The sequence below is a fragment of the Hypanus sabinus genome, chromosome 10 (assembly GCF_030144855.1).
Source record: "Hypanus sabinus isolate sHypSab1 chromosome 10, sHypSab1.hap1, whole genome shotgun sequence".
Taxonomy (NCBI): Eukaryota; Metazoa; Chordata; class Chondrichthyes; order Myliobatiformes; family Dasyatidae; genus Hypanus; species Hypanus sabinus.
The window spans coordinates 113,631,386-113,645,851 of record NC_082715.1 but is presented as its reverse complement, the minus strand read 5'-3'; the positions used below and the strand labels follow the sequence as shown (position 1 = coordinate 113,645,851).

General features: G+C 52.3%; 1 protein-coding gene across 3 annotated transcripts in view; it reads left to right on the top strand.

Moving 5' to 3' along the window:
- galnt14 (UDP-N-acetyl-alpha-D-galactosamine:polypeptide N-acetylgalactosaminyltransferase 14 (GalNAc-T14)) overlaps positions 1–14,466 on the top strand; it is a 73,529-nt gene that overhangs the window by 25,352 nt on the left and 33,711 nt on the right. For 2 of the 3 annotated variants that reach the window (XM_059982691.1, XM_059982690.1), the window contains exon 3: positions 236–334. The exons of the other annotated variant lie outside the window; for it this stretch is intronic. In XM_059982691.1, the coding sequence (XP_059838674.1) occupies positions 236–334 (99 nt within the window). The remainder of the gene's footprint in view (positions 1–235; positions 335–14,466) is intronic. 3 annotated transcript variants of the gene reach the window in all.

The window sequence follows — 14,466 nt, the reverse complement described above, 5'->3', positions numbered from 1 at the left end:
GCAGTGCAAAAATGTTGGGAGCTTTCCCTGAAGCAGTCTGCGTCCCAGGCTGGGGGTGTGTGTGTGGCTCTGACCTTGGGGCTGGGTACATCCCTCCTTGGTCTCAGGCAACTGAAGGTTTGTATCCTGAGCTGTCCTGGAGCTGGCACAGCGATGCCAGCTGAGGGTGGAGCTGTTGAATCTTGCTCAGCACTGGGCAGGGGTAGTGAGACTGATGTCCTCTCTCTGTCTGCAGGTGCTCCATGCAGCAGTACAGTGCAGAGCTGCCCTCCACAAGTGTCATCATCACTTTCCACAACGAGGAGAGGGCCGCACTCCTCAGGACTGTCCGCAGGTCAGACCGTGTGTGTGTGTGTGTGTGTCTGAGGGAGGCGGCATCTGTGCAGGGTGGGAGGGTGTGGACTGAAATGAAGAGCTTGTTTATAGTGGTAGAGAGTGTGTAAGTGTGTGTGTGTGGGTTTGCACATGAGATTGTGAACGTGTATACAGTCCTGATCTGCGAGGGATTGGTTCTGGGACCCCCGCGGATACCAAAATTCGCGGATGCTCAAGTCCCTTATTCAACCCTGTCTCAATGCGGTGGACCTTAGGACCCAGCGGAACCCCAGACCTTATTTAACCGGTCTCAGTGCGGTGGACATTAGGACCCGGTGGCGGAGCTCTGAATCCGCAGTGTTTCTGTTCGCGAAAATAATCACTATCACGATTGAAAATAAAGTGGAAGTAATGAAGCAATCGGAAAGAGGTGAAATGCCATCGGTCATTGGAAAAGCTTCAGGCTACAGTCGGTCAATGATCGGAACAATTTTAAAGGATAAACTGAGAAAGGCCCTGCCCCGATGAAAGCTACAATTATTACTAATCAACGCAGTGGTTTAATTATTGGGTTTTGGGGTTTTGATCCTCCACATCAAACCGGCACGGTGGAGAGCACACTCGAAAGTAGTCTGTCCCGAGTCCCAAGAACTTCCATTCCCGAGCCCGGCACTGAAACAGACCTTTCAAGTGTTTTATATGCATAGAAAGGTAAAATATATACTATACACTAAGACAAACGTCTGACTAACTGACGCTAAATAATACCGGATTCTGACTTACTTAGTAAGAGAACTTATGATTTTTTTCGATCCCGATCCATGATAACCCATGCACATCCTCCCGTATATTTTAAATCATCTCGAGATTACTTATAATACCTAACACAATGTAAATGCTATGTAAAGAGTTGTTATACTGCATTGTTTAGGGAATAATGACAAGGAAAAAGACGTCTGCACATGCTCGAACAACAAGTGCTGGAAGAGCACTTCCGGGTTTTCTCGATTCGCGGTTGGTTGAATTCGCGGATAAGGAGGGCCGACTGTATAGAGAGGAGTGAGTGTGTACACAGAAAGCATAGACAGAGTGAATCTGTACAGAGGGTGTGAATGTGTACAGAAAGTGGCTGTATGTACAGAGGGAGTTTGGGTGTGTGTACAGAGAGTGGGTGTGTGTACAGAGAGTGGGTGTGTGTACAGAGAGAGTGTGGGTGTGTGTACAGAGGGAGTATGGGTGTGTGTACAGAGAGTGTGGGTGTGTGTACAGAGAGTGTGTGTGTGTACAGAGGGAGTATGGGTGTGTGTACAGAGAGTGGGTGTGAGTACAGAGGGAGTGTGGGTGTGTGTACAGAGGGAGTATGGGTGTGTGTACAGTGTGGGTGTGTGTACAGAGGGTGTGTGGGTGTGTGTACAGAGCATGTGGGTGTGTGTACAGAGGGAGTGTGGGGGTGTGTGTACAGAGAGTGGGTGTGTGTACAGAGGGAGTGTGGGTGTGTGTACAGAGGGAATATGGGTGTGTGTACAGAGTGTGGGTGTGTGCCAGAGTGAGTATGTGAGTGTGTGTACAGAGGGAGTGTGGGTGTGTGTACAGAGGGAGTGCGGGTGTGTGTACAGAGGGAGTGCAGGTGTGTGTACAAAGAGTGTGTGGGTGTGTGTACAGAGGGAGTATGGGTGTGTGTACAGAGCATGTGGGTGTGTGTACAGAGAGTGTGGGTGTGTGTACAGAGTGTGTGTGTGGGTGTGTGTACAGAGGGAGTGTGGGAGTGTGTACAGAGGGAATATGGGTGTATGTACAGAGTGTGTGTGGGTGTGTGCCAGAGTGAGTATGTGAGTGTGTGTACAGAGGGAGTGTGGGTGTGTGTACAGAGGGAGTGTGGGTGTGTGTACAGAGGGAGTATGTGGGTGTGTGTACAGAGGGAGTGTGGGTGTGTGTACAGAGGGAGTGCAGGTGTGTGTACAAAGAGTGTGCGGGTGTGTGTACAGAGGGATTATGGGTGTGTGTACAGAGCGTGTGGGTGTGTGTACAGAGAGTGTGGGTGTGTGTACAGAGTGTGTGTGTGGGTGTGTGTACAGAGGGAGTGTGGGTGTGTGTACAGAGGGTGTGCAGATGTGTGTACAAAGAGTGTGGGTGTGTGTACAGAGGGAGTGTGGGTGTGTGTACAGAGAGTGTGGGTGTGTGTACAGAGGGAGTGTGGGTGTGTGTCCAGAGGGAGTATGTGGGTGTGTGTACAGAGGGAGTGTGGGTGTGTGTACAAAGAGTGTGGGTGTGTGTACAGAGGGAGTATGTGGGTGTGTGTACAGAGAGTGTGGGTGTGTGTACAGAGGGAGTGTGGGTGTGTGTACAAAGAGTGGGTGTGTGTACAGAGGGAGTATGGGTGTGTGTACAGAGGGAGTGTGGGTGTGTGTACAAAGAGTGTGGGTGTGTACAGAGGGAGTATGTGGGTGTGTGTACAGAGGGAGTGTGGGTGTGTGTACAAAGAGTGTGGGTGTGTGTACAGAGGGAGTATGTGGGTGTGTGTACAGAGGGAATGTGGGTGTGTGTACAAAGATTGTGGGTGTGTGTACAGAGTGTGGGTGTGTGTATAGAAGATGTGGGTGTGTGTACAGAGGGAGTGTGGGTGTGTGTACAAAGGGAGTATGTGGGTGTGTGTACAGAGGGAGTGTGGGTGTGTGTGTACAGAGGGAGTGTGCGGGTGTGTGTACAGAGGGAGTATGTGGGTGTGTGGTGTGTACAGAGGGAGTGCAGGTGTGTGTACAAAGAGTGTGCGGGTGTGTGTACAGAGGGAGTATGGGTGTGTGTACAGAGCGTGTGGGTGTGTGTACAGAGAGTGTGGGTGTGTGTACAGAGTGTGTGTGTGTGTGTGTGTGTACAGAGGGAGTGTGGGTGTGTGTACAGAGGGTGTGCAGATGTGTGTACAAAGAGTGTGGGTGTGTGTACAGAGGGAGTGTGGGTGTGTGTACAGAGGGAGTATGTGGGTGTGTGTACAGAGAGTGTGGGTGTGTGTACAGAGGGAGTGTGGGTGTGTGTCCAGAGGGAGTATGTGGGTGTGTGTACAGAGGGAGTGTGGGTGTGTGTACAAAGAGTGTGGGTGTGTGTACAGAGGGAGTATGTGGGTGTGTGTACAGAGAGTGTGGGAGTGTTTGTACAGAGGGAGTGTGGGTGTGTGTACAGAGGGAGTGTGGGTGTGTGTACAAAGAGTGGGTGTGTGTACAGAGGGAGTATGGGTGTGTGTACAGAGGGAGTGTGAGTGTGTGTATAGAGGATGTGGGTGTGTGTACAGAGGGAGTGTGGGTGTGTGTACAGAGGGAGTATGTGGGTGTGTGTACAGAGGGAGTGTGGGTGTGTGTGTACATAGGGAGTGTGCGGGTGTGTGTACAGAGGGAGTATGGGTGTGTGTGTACAGAGGGAGAGTGAGGGTGTGTGTACAGAGGGAGTGTGCAGGTGTGTGTACAAAGAGTGTGCGGGTGTGTGTACAGAGGGAGTGTGCGGGTGTGTGTACAGAGGGAGTATGGGTGTGTGTACAGAGCATGTGGGTGTGCGTACAGAGAGTGTGGGTGTGTGTACAGAGATTGTGGGTGTGTGTACAGAGGGAGTATGGGTGTGTGTACAGAGGGAGTGTGGGTGTGTGTACAGAGCATGTGGGTGTGTGCACAGAGTGTGGGTGTGTGTACTGAGTGTGTGTGGGTGTGTGTCCAGAGGGAGTATGTGGGTCTGTGTAGACAGGGAGTGTGGGTGTGTGTACAAGGAGTGTGGGTGTGTGTACAGAGGGAGTATGTGGGTGTGTGTACAGAGGGAGTGTGGGTGTGTGTACAGAGGGAGTATGTGGGTGTGTGTACAAATAGTGTGGGTGTGTGTACAGAGGGAGTGTGGGTGTGTGTACAAAGAGTGTGGTGTGTGTACAGAGGGAGTGTGGGTGTGTGTACAAATAGTGTGGGTGTGTGTACAAAGAGTGTGGGTGTGTGTACAGAGGGAGTGTGGGTGTGTGTACAGAGGGAGTGTGGGTGTGTGTACAAAGAGTGTGGGTGTGTGTACATAGGGAGTATGTGGGTGTGTGTACAGAGGGAGTGTGGGTGTGTGTACAAAGAGTGTGGGTGTGTGTACAGAGGGAGTGTGGGTGTGTGTACAGAGATTGTGGGTGTGTGTACAAAGAGTGTGGTGTGTGTACAGAGGGAGTGTGGGTGTGTGTACAAATAGTGTGGGTGTGTGTACAAAGAGTGTGGGTGTGTGTACAGAGGGAGTGTGGGTGTGTGTACAAAGAGTGTGGGTGTGTGTACAAAGAGTGTGGGTGTGTGTGCAGAGGGAGTATGTGGGTGTGTGTACAGAGGGAGTGTGGGTGTGTGTACAAAGAGTGTGGGTGTGTGTGCAGAGGGAGTATGTGGGTGTGTGTGCAGAGGGAGTGTGGGTGTGTGTACAGAGGGAGTGCGGGTGTGTGTACAGAGGGAGTGTGGTTGTGTGTACAAAGAGTGTGGTGTGTGTACAGAGGGAGTATGTGGGTGTGTGTACAGAGGGAGTGTGGGTGTGTGTACAAATAGTGTGGGTGTGTGTACAAAGAGTGTGGGTGTGTGTACAGAGGGAGTGTGGGTGTGTGTACAAAGAGTGTGGGTGTGTGTACAGAGGGAGTATGTGGGTGTGTGTACAGAGGGAATGTGGGTGTGTGTACAAAGAGTGTGGGTGTGTGTACAGAGGGAGTATGTGGGTGTGTGTACAGCGGGAGTGTGGGTGTGTGTACAGAGGGAGTATGTGGGTGTGTGTACAGAGGGAATGTGGGTGTGTGTCCAAAGAGTGTGGGTGTGTGTACAGAGGGAGTGTGGGTGTGTGTACATAGGGAGTATGTGGGTGTGTGTACATAGGGTGTATGTGGGTGTGTGTACAGAGGGAGTGTGGGTGTGTGTACAGAGGGAGTATGTGGGTGTGTGTACAGAGGGAGTGTGGGTGTGTGTACAAAGAGTGTGGGTGTGTGTACAGAGGGAGTGTGGGTGTGTGTACAAAGAGTGTGGGTGATTGTACAGAGAGTGTGGGTGTGTGTACAGTGGGAGTGTGGGTGTGTGTACAAAGAGTGTGGGTGTGTGTACAGAGTATGGGTGTGTGTACAGAGGGAGTGTGGGTGTGTGTGTACAGAGGGAGTATGGGTGTGTGTACAGAGCATGTGGGTGTGTGTACAGAGAGTGGGTGTGTGTACAGAGGGAGTGTGGGTGTGTGTACAGAGGGAGTATGGGTGTGTGTACAGAGTGTGTGGGGTTGTGTACAGAGAGTGGGTGTGTGTACAGAGAGTGTGGGTGTTTGTACAGAGAGTGGGTGTGTGTACAGAGAGTGTGGGTGTGTGTACAAAGAGTGTGCGGGTGTGTGTACAGAGGGAGTATGTGGGTGTGTGTACAGAGGGGGTATGGGTGTGTGTGTACAGAGGGAGTGTGCGCTTGTGTGTACAAAGAGTGTGCGGGTGTGTGTACAGAGGGAGTATGTGGGTGTGTGTACAGAGGTGGTATGGGTGTGTGTGTACAGAGGGAGAGTGCGGGTGTGTGTACAAAGAGTGTGCGGGTGTGTGTACAGATGGAGTGTGGGTGTGTGCGTACAGAGGGAGTATGTGTGTGTGTACAGAGCATGTGGGTGTGTGTGCAGAGAGTGGGTGTGTGTACAGAGGGAGTGTTGGTGTGTGTACAGAGGGAGTATGGGTGTGTGTACAGAGCATGTGGGTGTGTGTACAGAGAGTGGGTGTGTGTACAGAGGGAGTGTGGGTGTGTGTACAGAGGGAGTATGGGTGTGTGTACAGAGTGTGTGGGTTTGTGTACAGAGTGGGTGTGTGTACAGAGAGCGTGGGTGTGTGTACAGAGAGTGGGTGTGTGTACAGAGAGTGTGGGTGTGTGTACAGAGAGTGTGGGTGTGTGTACAAAGAGTGTGCGGGTGTGTGTACAGAGGGAGTATGTGGGTGTGTGTACAGAGGGAGTATGTGGGTATGTGTACAGAGGGAGTGTGGGTGTGTGTACAGAGGGAGTGTGTGGGTGTGTGTACAGAGGGAGTATGGGTGTGTGTGTACAGAGGGAGAGTGCAGGTGTGTGTACAAAGAGTGTGCGGGTGTGTGTACAGATGGAGTGTGGGTGTGTGTGTACAGAGGGAGTATGGGTGTGTGTACAGAGCATGTGGGTGTGTGTACAGAGGGAGTATGGGTGTGTGTACAGAGAGTGTGGGTGTGTGTACAGAGAGTGGGTGTGTGTACAGAGGGAGTATGGGTGTGTGTACAAAGAGTGTGGGTGTGTGTACAGAGTGTGGGTGTGTGTACAGAGGGAGTGTGGGTGTGTGTGTACAGAGGGAGTGTGGGTGTGTGTACAAAGGGAGTGTGTGGGTGTGTGTACAGAGGGAGTATGGGTGTGTGTGTACAGAGGGAGAGTGCAGGTGTGTGTACAAAGAGTGTGCGGGTGTGTGTACAGATGGAGTGTGGGTGTGTGTGTACAGAGGGAGTATGGGTGTGTGTACAGAGCATGTGGGTGTGTGTACAGAGGGAGTATGGGTGTGTGTACAGAGTGTGTGGGTGTGTGTACAGAGGGAGTGTGGGTGTGTGTACAGAGGGAGTATGGGTGTGTGTACAGAGGGAGTATGTGGGTGTGTGTACAAATAGTGTGGGTGTGTGTAAAGAGTGAGTGTGGGTGTGTGTACAGAGGGAGTGTGGGTGTGTGTCCAAAGAGTGTGGGTGTGTGTACAGAGGGAGTGTGGGTGTTTGTACATAGGGAGTATGTGGGTGTGTGTACAGAGTGTGGGTGTGTGTATAGAGGATGTGGGTGTGTGTACAGAGGGAGTGTGGGTGTGTGTACAGAGGGAGTATGTGGGTGTGTGTACAGAGGGAGTGTGGGTGTGTGTGTACATAGGGAGTGTGCGGGTGTGTGTACAGAGGGAGTATGGGTGTGTGTGTACAGAGGGAGAGTGAGGGTGTGTGTACAGAGGGAGTGTGCAGGTGTGTGTACAAAGAGTGTGCGGGTGTGTGTACAGAGGGAGTGTGCGGGTGTGTGTACAGAGGGAGTATGGGTGTGTGTACAGAGCATGTGGGTGTGCGTACAGAGAGTGTGGGTGTGTGTACAGAGATTGTGGGTGTGTGTACAGAGGGAGTATGGGTGTGTGTACAGAGGGAGTGTGGGTGTGTGTACAGAGCATGTGGGTGTGTGCACAGAGTGTGGGTGTGTGTACTGAGTGTGTGTGGGTGTGTGTCCAGAGGGAGTATGTGGGTCTGTGTAGACAGGGAGTGTGGGTGTGTGTACAAGGAGTGTGGGTGTGTGTACAGAGGGAGTATGTGGGTGTGTGTACAGAGGGAGTGTGGGTGTGTGTACAGAGGGAGTATGTGGGTGTGTGTACAAATAGTGTGGGTGTGTGTACAGAGGGAGTGTGGGTGTGTGTACAAAGAGTGTGGTGTGTGTACAGAGGGAGTGTGGGTGTGTGTACAAATAGTGTGGGTGTGTGTACAAAGAGTGTGGGTGTGTGTACAGAGGGAGTGTGGGTGTGTGTACAGAGGGAGTGTGGGTGTGTGTACAAAGAGTGTGGGTGTGTGTACATAGGGAGTATGTGGGTGTGTGTACAGAGGGAGTGTGGGTGTGTGTACAAAGAGTGTGGGTGTGTGTACAGAGGGAGTGTGGGTGTGTGTACAGAGATTGTGGGTGTGTGTACAAAGAGTGTGGTGTGTGTACAGAGGGAGTGTGGGTGTGTGTACAAATAGTGTGGGTGTGTGTACAAAGAGTGTGGGTGTGTGTACAGAGGGAGTGTGGGTGTGTGTACAAAGAGTGTGGGTGTGTGTACAAAGAGTGTGGGTGTGTGTGCAGAGGGAGTATGTGGGTGTGTGTACAGAGGGAGTGTGGGTGTGTGTACAAAGAGTGTGGGTGTGTGTGCAGAGGGAGTATGTGGGTGTGTGTGCAGAGGGAGTGTGGGTGTGTGTACAGAGGGAGTGCGGGTGTGTGTACAGAGGGAGTGTGGTTGTGTGTACAAAGAGTGTGGTGTGTGTACAGAGGGAGTATGTGGGTGTGTGTACAGAGGGAGTGTGGGTGTGTGTACAAATAGTGTGGGTGTGTGTACAAAGAGTGTGGGTGTGTGTACAGAGGGAGTGTGGGTGTGTGTACAAAGAGTGTGGGTGTGTGTACAGAGGGAGTATGTGGGTGTGTGTACAGAGGGAATGTGGGTGTGTGTACAAAGAGTGTGGGTGTGTGTACAGAGGGAGTATGTGGGTGTGTGTACAGCGGGAGTGTGGGTGTGTGTACAGAGGGAGTATGTGGGTGTGTGTACAGAGGGAATGTGGGTGTGTGTCCAAAGAGTGTGGGTGTGTGTACAGAGGGAGTGTGGGTGTGTGTACATAGGGAGTATGTGGGTGTGTGTACATAGGGTGTATGTGGGTGTGTGTACAGAGGGAGTGTGGGTGTGTGTACAGAGGGAGTGTGGGTGTGTGTACAAAGAGTGTGGGTGTGTGTACAGAGGGAGTGTGGGTGTGTGTACAAAGAGTGTGGGTGATTGTACAGAGAGTGTGGGTGTGTGTACAGTGGGAGTGTGGGTGTGTGTACAAAGAGTGTGGGTGTGTGTACAGAGTATGGGTGTGTGTACAGAGGGAGTGTGGGTGTGTGTGTACAGAGGGAGTATGGGTGTGTGTACAGAGCATGTGGGTGTGTGTACAGAGAGTGGGTGTGTGTACAGAGGGAGTGTGGGTGTGTGTACAGAGGGAGTATGGGTGTGTGTACAGAGTGTGTGGGGTTGTGTACAGAGAGTGGGTGTGTGTACAGAGAGTGTGGGTGTTTGTACAGAGAGTGGGTGTGTGTACAGAGAGTGTGGGTGTGTGTACAAAGAGTGTGCGGGTGTGTGTACAGAGGGAGTATGTGGGTGTGTGTACAGAGGGGGTATGGGTGTGTGTGTACAGAGGGAGTGTGCGCTTGTGTGTACAAAGAGTGTGCGGGTGTGTGTACAGAGGGAGTATGTGGGTGTGTGTACAGAGGTGGTATGGGTGTGTGTGTACAGAGGGAGAGTGCGGGTGTGTGTACAAAGAGTGTGCGGGTGTGTGTACAGATGGAGTGTGGGTGTGTGCGTACAGAGGGAGTATGTGTGTGTGTACAGAGCATGTGGGTGTGTGTGCAGAGAGTGGGTGTGTGTACAGAGGGAGTGTTGGTGTGTGTACAGAGGGAGTATGGGTGTGTGTACAGAGCATGTGGGTGTGTGTACAGAGAGTGGGTGTGTGTACAGAGGGAGTGTGGGTGTGTGTACAGAGGGAGTATGGGTGTGTGTACAGAGTGTGTGGGTTTGTGTACAGAGTGGGTGTGTGTACAGAGAGCGTGGGTGTGTGTACAGAGAGTGGGTGTGTGTACAGAGAGTGTGGGTGTGTGTACAGAGAGTGTGGGTGTGTGTACAAAGAGTGTGCGGGTGTGTGTACAGAGGGAGTATGTGGGTGTGTGTACAGAGGGAGTATGTGGGTATGTGTACAGAGGGAGTGTGGGTGTGTGTACAGAGGGAGTGTGTGGGTGTGTGTACAGAGGGAGTATGGGTGTGTGTGTACAGAGGGAGAGTGCAGGTGTGTGTACAAAGAGTGTGCGGGTGTGTGTACAGATGGAGTGTGGGTGTGTGTGTACAGAGGGAGTATGGGTGTGTGTACAGAGCATGTGGGTGTGTGTACAGAGGGAGTATGGGTGTGTGTACAGAGAGTGTGGGTGTGTGTACAGAGAGTGTGGGTGTGTGTACAGAGGGAGTATGGGTGTGTGTACAAAGAGTGTGGGTGTGTGTACAGAGTGTGGGTGTGTGTACAGAGGGAGTGTGGGTGTGTGTGTACAGAGGGAGTGTGGGTGTGTGTACAAAGGGAGTGTGTGGGTGTGTGTACAGAGGGAGTATGGGTGTGTGTGTACAGAGGGAGAGTGCAGGTGTGTGTACAAAGAGTGTGCGGGTGTGTGTACAGATGGAGTGTGGGTGTGTGTGTACAGAGGGAGTATGGGTGTGTGTACAGAGCATGTGGGTGTGTGTACAGAGGGAGTATGGGTGTGTGTACAGAGTGTGTGGGTGTGTGTACAGAGGGAGTGTGGGTGTGTGTACAGAGGGAGTATGGGTGTGTGTACAGAGGGTGTGTGGGTGTGTGTACAGAGCATGTGGGTGTGTGTACAGAGGGAGTGTGGGGGTGTGTGTACAGAGAGTGGTTGTGTGTACAGAGAGAGTGGGTGTGTGTACAGAGAGTGGTTGTGTGTACAGAGGGAGTGTGGGTGTGTGTACAAAGAGTGTGGGTGTGTGTACAGAGGGAGTATGTGGGTGTGTGTACAGAGGGAGTGTGGGTGTGTGTCCAAAGAGTGTGGGTGTGTGTACAGAGGGAGTGTGGGTGTGTGTACATAGGGAGTATGTGGGTGTGTGTACAGAGGGAGTGTGGGTGTGTGTACAAAGAGTGTGGGTGTGTGTACAGAGGGAGTATGTGGGTGTGTGTACAGAGGGTGTATGTGGGTATGTGTACAGAGGGAGTATGTGGGTGTGTGTACAGAGGGAGTGTGGGTGTGTGTACAGAGCATGTGGGTGTGTGTACAGAGAGTGGGTGTGTGTACAGAGGGAGTGTGGGTGTGTGTACAGAGGGAGTATGGGTGTGTGTACAGAGCATGTGGGTGTGTGTACAGAGAGTGGGTGTGTGTACAGAGGGAGTGTGGGTGTGTGTACAGAGGGAGTATGGGTGTGTGTACAGAGCATGTGGGTGTGTGTACAGAGAGTGGGTGTGTGTACAGAGAGTGTGGGTGTGTGTACAGAGAGTGTGGGTGTGTGTACAAAGAGTGTGCGGGTGTGTGTACAGAGGGAGTATGTGGGTGTGTGTACAGAGGGAGTATGTGGGTATGTGTACAGAGGGAGAGTGCAGGTGTGTGTACAAAGAGTGTGCGGGTGTGTGTACAGATGGAGTGTGGGTGTGTGTGTACAGAGGGAGTATGGGTGTGTGTACAGAGCATGTGGGTGTGTGTACAGAGGGAGTGTGGGTGTGTGTACAGAGGGAGTATGGGTGTGTGTACAGTGTGGGTGTGTGTACAGAGGGTGTGTGGGTGTGTGTACAGAGCATGTGGGTGTGTGTACAGAGGGAGAGTGCAGGTGTGTGTACAAAGAGTGTGCGGGTGTGTGTACAGATGGAGTGTGGGTGTGTGTGTACAGAGGGAGTATGGGTGTGTGTACAGAGCATGTGGGTGTGTGTACAGAGGGAGTGTGGGTGTGTGTACAGAGGGAGTATGTGTGTGTGTACAGAGAGTGTGGGTGTGTGTACAGAGAGTGGGTGTGTGTACAGAGGGAGTATGGGTGTGTGTACAGAGAGTGGGTGTGTGTACAGAGGGAGTGTGGGTGTGTGTACAGAGGGAGTATGGGTGTGTGTACAGAGGGTGTGTGGGTGTGTGTACAGAGGGAGTGTGGGGGGGTGTGTACAGAGAGTGGTTGTGTGTACAGAGAGAGTGGGTGTGTGTACAGAGGGAGTGTGGGTGTGTGTACAGAGGGAGTGTGGGTGTGTGTACAAAGAGTGTGGGTGTGTGTACAGAGGGAGTATGTGGGTGTGTGTACAGAGGGAGTGTGGGTGTGTGTCCAAAGAGTGTGGGTGTGTGTACAGAGGGAGTGTGGGTGTGTGTACATAGGGAGTATGTGGGTGTGTGTACAGAGGGAGTGTGGGTGTGTGTACAAAGAGTGTGGGTGTGTGTACAGAGGGAGTATGTGGGTGTGTGTACAGAGGGAGTGTGGGTGTGTGTACAGAGGGTGTATGTGGGTATGTGTACAGAGGGAGTATGTGGGTGTGTGTACAGATGGAGTGTGGGTGTGTGTTCAGAGCATGTGGGTGTGTGCACAGAGTGTGGGTGTGTGGGTGTGTGTACAAAGAGTGTGCGGGTGTGTGTACAGAGGGAGTATGGGTGTGTGTACAGAGGGAGTATGGGTGTGTGTACAGAGAGTGTGCGGGTGTGTGTACAGAGGGAGTATGGGTGTGTGTGTACAGAGGGAGAGTGCGGGTGTGTGTACAGAGGGAGTGTGGGTGTGTGTACAGAGGGAGTGTGCAGGTGTGTGTACAGATGGAGTGTGGGTGTGTGTGTACAGAGGGAGTATGGGTGTGTGTACAGAGCATGTGGGTGTGTGTACAGAGAGTGGGTGTGTGTACAGAGGGAGTGTGGGTGTGTGTACAGAGGGAGTATGGGTGTGTGTACAGAGCATGTGGGTGTGTGTACAGAGAGTGGGTGTGTGTACAGAGGGAGTGTGGGTGTGTGTACAGAGGGAGTATGGGTGTGTGTACAGAGTGTGTGGGTTTGTGTACAGAGTGGGTGTGTGTACAGAGAGTGTGGGTGTGTGTACAGAGAGTGTGGGTGTGTGTACAAAGAGTGTGCGGGTGTGTGTACAGAGGGAGTATGTGGGTGTGTGTACAGAGGGAGTATGTGGGTATGTGTACAGAGGGAGTGTGGGTGTGTGTACAGAGGGAGTGTGTGGGTGTGTGTACAGAGGGAGTATGGGTGTGTGTGTACAGAGGGAGAGTGCAGGTGTGTGTACAAAGAGTGTGCGGGTGTGTGTACAGATGGAGTGTGGGTGTGTGTGTACAGAGGGAGTATGGGTGTGTGTACAGAGCATGTGGGTGTGTGTACAGAGGGAGTGTGGGTATGTGTACTGAGGGAGTATGGGTGTGTGTACAGAGAGTGTGGGTGTGTGTACAGAGAGTGGGTGTGTGTACAGAGGGAGTATGGGTGTGTGTACAGAGAGTGGGTGTGTGTACAGAGGGAGTGTGGGTGTGTGTACAGAGGGAGTATGTGGGTGTGTGTACAGAGGGAGTGTAGGTGTGTGTGTACAGAGGGAGTGTGCGGGTGTGTGTACAGAGGGAGTATGGGTGTGTGTGTACAGAGGGAGAGTGCGGGTGTGTGTACAGAGGGAGTGTGGGTGTGTGTACAGAGGGAGTGTGCAGGTGTGTGTACAAAGAGTGTGCGGGTGTGTGTACAGAGGGAGTATGGGTGTGTGTACAGAGCATGTGGGTGTGTGTACAGAGAGTGTGGGTGTGTGTACAGAGAGTGGGTGTGTGTACAGAGATTGTGGGTGTGTGTACAGAGGGAGTATGGGTGTGTGTACAGAGGGAGTGTGGGTGTGTGCACAGAGTGTGGGTGTGTGTACTGAGTGTGTGTGGGTGTGTGTCCAGAGGGAGTATGTGGGTCTGTGTAGACAGGGAGTGTGGGTGTGTGTACAAGGAGTGTGGGTGTGTGTACAGAGGGAGTATGTGGGTGTGTGTACAAATAGTGTGGGTGTGTGTAAAGAGTGAGTGTGGGTGTGTGTACAGAGGGAGTGTGGGTGTGTGTCCAAAGAGTGTGGGTGTGTGTACAGAGGGAGTGTGGGTGTTTGTACATAGGGAGTATGTGGGTGTGTGTACAGAGTGTGGGTGTGTGTATAGAGGATGTGGGTGTGTGTACAGAGGGAGTGTGGGTGTGTGTACAGAGGGAGTATGTGGGTGTGTGTACAGAGGGAGTGTGGGTGTGTGTGTACATAGGGAGTGTGCGGGTGTGTGTACAGAGGGAGTATGGGTGTGTGTGTACAGAGGGAGAGTGAGGGTGTGTGTACAGAGGGAGTGTGCAGGTGTGTGTACAAAGAGTGTGCGGGTGTGTGTACAGAGGGAGTGTGCGGGTGTGTGTACAGAGGGAGTATGGGTGTGTGTACAGAGCATGTGGGTGTGCGTACAGAGAGTGTGGGTGTGTGTACAGAGATTGTGGGTGTGTGTACAGAGGGAGTATGGGTGTGTGTACAGAGGGAGTGTGGGTGTGTGTACAGAGCATGTGGGTGTGTGCACAGAGTGTGGGTGTGTGTACTGAGTGTGTGTGGGTGTGTGTCCAGAGGGAGTATGTGGGTCTGTGTAGACAGGGAGTGTGGGTGTGTGTACAAGGAGTGTGGGTGTGTGTACAGAGGGAGTATGTGGGTGTGTGTACAGAGGGAGTGTGGGTGTGTGTACAGAGGGAGTATGTGGGTGTGTGTACAAATAGTGTGGGTGTGTGTACAGAGGGAGTGTGGGTGTGTGTACAAAGAGTGTGGTGTGTGTACAGAGGGAGTGTGGGTGTGTGTACAAATAGTGTGGGTGTGTGTACAAAGAGTGTGGGTGTGTGTACAGAGGGAGTGTGGGTGTGTGTACAGAGGGAGTGTGGGTGTGTGTACAAAGAGTGTGGGTGTGTGTACATAGGGAGTATGTGG